The 6,000-nt window shown below is 47.3% G+C and overlaps 1 protein-coding gene across 4 annotated transcripts in view; it reads left to right on the top strand.

Moving 5' to 3' along the window:
- The first annotated feature begins 2,349 nt into the window (after positions 1–2,349).
- SCAMP4 (secretory carrier membrane protein 4) overlaps positions 2,350–6,000 on the top strand; it is a 99,366-nt gene continuing 95,715 nt past the window's right edge. Inside the window, exon 1 of one of the 4 annotated variants that reach the window (XM_073544740.1) lies at positions 2,350–2,476. In XM_073544740.1, the coding sequence (XP_073400841.1) occupies positions 2,404–2,476 (73 nt within the window). In that variant the 5' untranslated portion in view covers positions 2,350–2,403. Of the gene's footprint in view, positions 2,477–2,535; positions 2,548–2,586; positions 2,736–6,000 lie in introns of those variants that run through there. The other 3 variants (XM_073544731.1, XM_073544751.1, XM_073544746.1) reach the window with 3 other exon arrangements.

The following is a 6,000-nucleotide window of genomic DNA, read 5'->3' as shown; positions in this document are numbered from 1 at the left end:
CGGTCATCGCCGCATACTATGGATGCTTGCGATCTGCGCACCCTATCTTTAGCATAGGGTGCGCAGATCGTGCGTTGGCCGTGCGCACCGAAATGCAACATGCTGCGTTCGGCGCACACGGGCGCACCTTCAAAAGTGCGCAGCGCACGGCAAAATCCTGCTAACACACGGCCAGCGCACGATCTGCGCACCCTATGCTAAAGATAGGGTGCGCAGATCGCAAGCGCCCATGTGCGCTAGTAGGCGGCGATGACCGGATGGGGCCGGCAGGGAGCCGGCAGGGGGCGGGGCTTAGCGGCGCCGTGCGCTGCAGGAAATAAACGCTAGTGTGAAACTAGCCTTAGAGATCATTTCATCTTCAATTTGCTTAACTGGCTGGGCTGCCTGGAGGACTACAAATTCTAGTGAGTCTAAGCGAGGCTGCAGAGCGGAGCAGAGGTAGCATTAAAGTGCAGAGGAGGCAGATACGTGCATAGTTAAATACAATATAATATGTTTTGATAACTGTGTACTGTACTAATTGTTGGGACTTATCTGTGTTTTGTCTGTGAGTGGATTTAAAGCTTGTCTTAAAAAAAAAAAGCGGTAGCCTGTGATTGGTCTACACTCACTGGCCACTTTATTAGGTACACCTGTCCAACTGTGTGTTAAGACTTAATTTCTAATCAGCCAATCACATGGCGGCAACTCAGAGCATTTAGGCATGTAGACATGGTCAAGACAATCTCCTGCAGTTCAAACCGAGCATCAGTATGGGGAAGAAAGGTGATTTGAGTGCCTTTGAACGTGGCATGATTGTTGGTGCCAGAAGGGCTGGTCTGAGTATTTCAGAAACTGCTGATCTACTGGGATTTTCACGCACAACCATCTCTAGGGTTTACAGAGAATGGTCCGAAAAAGAAAAAAAATCCAGTGAGCGGCAGTTCTGTGGCCGGAAATGCCTTGTTGATGCCAGAGGTCAGAGGAGAATGGGCAGACTGGTTCGAGCTGATAGAAAGGCAACAGTGACTCAAATTGCCACCCGTTACAACCAAGGTAGGCAGAAGAGCATCTCTGAACGCACAGTGCGTCGAACTTTGAGGCAGATGGGCTACAGCAGCAGAAGACCACACTGGGTACCACTCCTCTCAGCTAAGAACAGGAAACTGAGGCTACAATTTGCACAAGCTCATCGAAATTGGACAGTAGAAGATTGGAAAAACGTTGCCTGGTCTGATGAGTCTCGATTTCTGCTGCGACATTCGGATGGTAGGGTCAGAATTTGGCGTAAACAACATGAAAGCATGAATCCATCCTGCCTTGTATCAACGGTTCAGTCTGGTGGTGGTGGTGTCATGGTGTGGGGAATTTTTTCTTGGCACTCTTTGGGCCCCTTGGTACCAATTGAGCATCGTTGCAACGCCACAGCCTACCTGAGTATTGTTGCTGACCATGTCCATCCCTTTATGACCACAATGTACCCAACATCTGATGGCTACTTTCAGCAGGATAATGCGCCATGTCATAAAGCTCGAATCATCTCAGATTGGTTTCTTGAACATGACAATGAGTTCTCAAATGGCCTCCTCAGTCACCAGATCTCAATCCAATAGAGCATCTTTGGGATGTGGTGGAACGGGAGATTCGCATCAGGGATGTGCAGCCGACAAATCTGCGCCAACTGTGTGATGCCATCATGTCAATATGGTCCAAAATCTCTGAGGAATGCTTCCAGCACCTTGTTGAATCTCTGCCACGAAGAATTGAGGCAGTTCTGAAGGCAAAAGGGGTCCAACCCGTTACTAGCATGGTGTACCTAATAAAGTGGCCAGTGAGTGTATGTGACCAATTGTGTGAGTGATGTTTGCTGGGCTGGGTGTTCAGGTCTGGGTGCAGCCGTCTCTTATCAGCGTGACAGGGAATAACCAGCTGATCGCTGGGGGTCGAAACACTGTGACATCCCGAAGAATGGAGCGGAGGAACACATGCACGCTCACTGCCTCATTCATTGTCTATGGCACTGCTGAATACAAGGCATCACTATTTCCAGCAGTCCACTAGACAACAGCTGGAGCGGAGGTCAAGCATGCGCACCTCCACTACAGTGTCCCAATTTCTAGGTGGTCTCAGCAGTTGTACCGTCTGTGATCAGCATGTTATCTCCCATCACTTGGATAGGGGATAAGTTGAATGTCTGACAACCTTTTAATGTGTCTCTTTGCCAATTATGACGATGTAGGAACTCCACTCCAGCCTGTTCTGTACTGATGTGACCAGAATGGAGTTTTTAGATGCAGCTCCTGTAGTCTAGTCCATAGTCACTCCATTACTGCACTGAGCATCCTGTCACAGTCACGAGATCAGCTGCCTGCCGCTAAGCACGCCGGGAGGTGTAGTACAACTAACTGGCCAGAGTCACAGTCAATGCAACCCGTGACTACATTTCCCGTCTGGCATTGCGCAGAGGGCGGGTGCAGCGCTGGAACGCTGAGAATCGGTGAGTTGAGCAGATAAAGACAGCAGATGTGAGCTCATTAATGCACAGGTAGACGAGCGCACTCACTGTCTGTAAGCACAAGCGTTTGTAAGCATGCGTAGTGTCACTGGCGCTGGGAGGAATACCTGGCGTCCACAGGCTAATCCGGGCTACACATGGTCCTAGGACCCTCCATGGGCAACAGACACGCACAATGGACGACTGCTAGTGTGACTGTCATGTGTACAGGCCATAACTGTCCAAGACCTCCACCACACTGGTATGGTGCGAAGCTCCCGCATTCTCAGTGCCACATTCTCACTGGTACATGTGTGAGCTCCCACATTCTCCGTGCCACGTTATCACTGGTACATGTGTGAGCTCCCTCATTCTCCGTGCCACGTTATCACTGGTACATGTGTGAGCTCCCTCATTCTCCGTGCCACGTTATCACTGGTACATGTGTGAGCTCCCTCATTCTCCGTGCCACGTTATCACTGGTACATGTGTGAGCTCCCACATTCTCCGTGCCACGTTATCACTGGTACATGTGTGAGCTCCCACATTCTCCGTGCCACATTCTCACTGGTACATGTGTGAGCTCCCACATTCTCCGTGCCACGTTATCACTGGTACATGTGTGAGCTCCCTCATTCTCCGTGCCACGTTATCACTGGTACATGTGTGAGCTCCCTCATTCTCCGTGCCACGTTATCACTGGTACATGTGTGAGCTCCCACATTCTCCGTGCCACGTTATCACTGGTACATGTGTGAGCTCCCTCATTCTCCGTGCCACGTTATCACTGGTACATGTGTGAGCTCCCACATTCTCCGTGCCACATTATCACTGGCACATGTGTGAGCTCCCTCATTCTCCGTGCCACATTATCACTGGTACATGTGTGAGCTCCCACATTCTCCGTGCCACATTATCACTGGTACATGTGTGAGCTCCCTCATTCTCCGTGCCACATTCTCACTGGTACATGTGTGAGCTCCCACATTCTCCGTGCCACATTCTCACTGGTACATGTGTGAGCTCCCTCATTCTCCGTGCCACATTCTCACTGGTACATGTGTGAGCTCCCTCATTCTCCGTGCCACGTTATCACTGGTACATGTGTGAGCTCCCTCATTCTCCGTGCCACGTTATCACTGGTACATGCGTGAGCTCCCACATTCTCCGTGCCACGTTATCACTGGTACATGTGTGAGCTCCCACATTCTCCGTGCCACGTTATCACTGGTACATGTGTGAGCTCCCTCATTCTCCGTGCCACATTCTCACTGGTACATGTGTGAGCTCCCTCATTCTCAGTGCCACATTATTACTGGTACATGTGTGAACTCCCACATTCTCCGTGCCACATTATCACTGGTACATGTGTGAGCTCCCACATTCTCCGTGCCACATTATCACTGGTACATGTGTGAGCTCCCACATTCTCACTGGTACACGTGTGAGCGCCCAAATCCTGCAACCTTTCCTCATAAGACAGGGTTTGCAGACCGGTCACCATTCTGGTCGCTCTTTTCTGAACTTGCTCCAGTTTGTTGATGTCTTTTTTAAAATGTGGTGCCCAAAACTGGACACAATATTCCAGATGAGGTCTGACCAAAGAGGAGTAGAGGGAAATAATGACTTCACGTGATCTAGACTGTATGCTTCTGTTAATACATCCTAGAATTGCATTTGCCTTTTTTGCTGCTGCATCACACTGTTGACTCATATTCAGTCTGTGATCTATTAGTATACCCAAGTCTTTTTCACATGTGCTGTCACTTAGCCCTATTCCTCCCATTCTATATATGCTTTTTCCATTTTTATTGCCCAGATGTAGTACTTTGCATTTCTCCCTGTTAAAAACCATTCTGTTAGTTGCTGCCCACTTCTCCAGTTTATTTAAATCTTTTTGAATCCTCTCTCTCTCTTCTCTAGTATTAGCTATCCCTCCTAGCTTTGTGTCATCAGCAAATTTAATCAGTTTACCCTCAATTCCTTCATCTAAATCGTTGATAAAGATGTTGAACAATACAGGGCCCAGGACAGAGCCCTGTGGTACCCCACTTGAGACATTCTTCCAACTGGATGTGCAGCCATTTACGACTACTCTTTGGGTCCGATCACTAAGCCAGTTATGAATCCACCTAACAGTTGCCTTGTCCATTCCATACTTAATCATTTTTTCAATAAGGATTGTATGAGAGACTTTGTCAAATGCTTTGCTGAAGTCAAGATATACTATATCTACAGCATTTCCTTGATCCACCCAATCAGTGATACCGTCATAGAAGGAAATTAAGTTAGTCTGACATGACTTATTAGTTACAAACCCATGCTGACTCTGTTTAATCACTTCATTCTTATCCAGGTATTGACATACATGTTGTTTAATAATTTGTTCAAAGATCTTTCCTGGTATAGAAGTCAGACTCACCGGCCTATAGTTACCTGGGTCCACCTTCTTCCCCTTTTTGAAGATAGGAACAACATTTGCTCTTCTCCAGTCTTCTGGCACTTCTCCTGTTCTCCAAGAATTTTCAAAGATTATAGAGAGGGGTTCAAAAATTTCTTCTGCTATCTCTTTCAGTACTCTGGGGTGTAATTCATCTGGACCTGGAGACTTGAATTCATTTAGGCTAGCTAAGTGTTTCCTCACTATCTTTCTGTTTATAGATATCCTGGATTCTTCTATTCCCTTAATAGGACAGTGAATAACAGTTGATGTTACATTTCCTTTCTGAGAGAAAACAGATGCAAAATAGGAATTTAAAAGTTCAGCCTTCTCAACATCCTGTCTTACCATTTCATCATTTTCATCCTGTAAAAATCCTATAGCATCTTTGACTTTTCTTTTACTTTTGACATATCCCCAAAATCCTTTATTATTGCTTTTGACATCTCTTGCAAGCCTCAATTCATTTTCAGCTTTAGATAATCTGATTTGTGCCCTGCATGTTCTGCAGACAGCATTATATTCTTCTTTAGATATGCCTCCCTCTTTCCATTTTATAAACATGTGTGAGCTCCCTCATTCTCCGTGCCACATTCTCACTGGTACATATGTGAGATCCCTCATTCTCAGTGCCACATTATTACTGGTACATGTGTGAGCTCCCACATTCTCTGTGCCACATTATCACTGGTACATGTGTGAGCTCCCACATTCTCCGTGCCACATTCTCACTGGTACACGTGTGAGCGCCCAAATTCTCCGTGCCACATTCTCACTGGTACACGTGTGAGCGCCCAAATTCTCCGTGCCACATTATCACTGGTACATGTGTGAGCTCCCACATTCTCCGTGCCACATTATCATTGGTACATGTGTGAGCTCCCACATTCTCCGTGCCACATTAACACTGGCATGTGTGAGCTCACACATTCTCCGTGCCACATTATCACTGGTACATGTGTGAGCTCCCACATTCTCCGTGCCACATTCTCACTGGTACACGTGTGAGCGCCCAAATTCTCCGTGCCACATTATCACTGGTACATGTGTGAGCTCCCACATTCTCCGTGCCACATTATCACTGGTA

This window comes from Dendrobates tinctorius, unplaced genomic scaffold (genome assembly GCF_039654945.1).
Source record: "Dendrobates tinctorius isolate UK_male_01 unplaced genomic scaffold, ASM3965494v1 ptg000011l, whole genome shotgun sequence".
Lineage (NCBI taxonomy): Eukaryota > Metazoa > Chordata > Amphibia > Anura > Dendrobatidae > Dendrobates > Dendrobates tinctorius.
Note: the sequence above shows the minus strand (reverse complement) of the source record. Positions and strands in the feature narration are given on the sequence as shown.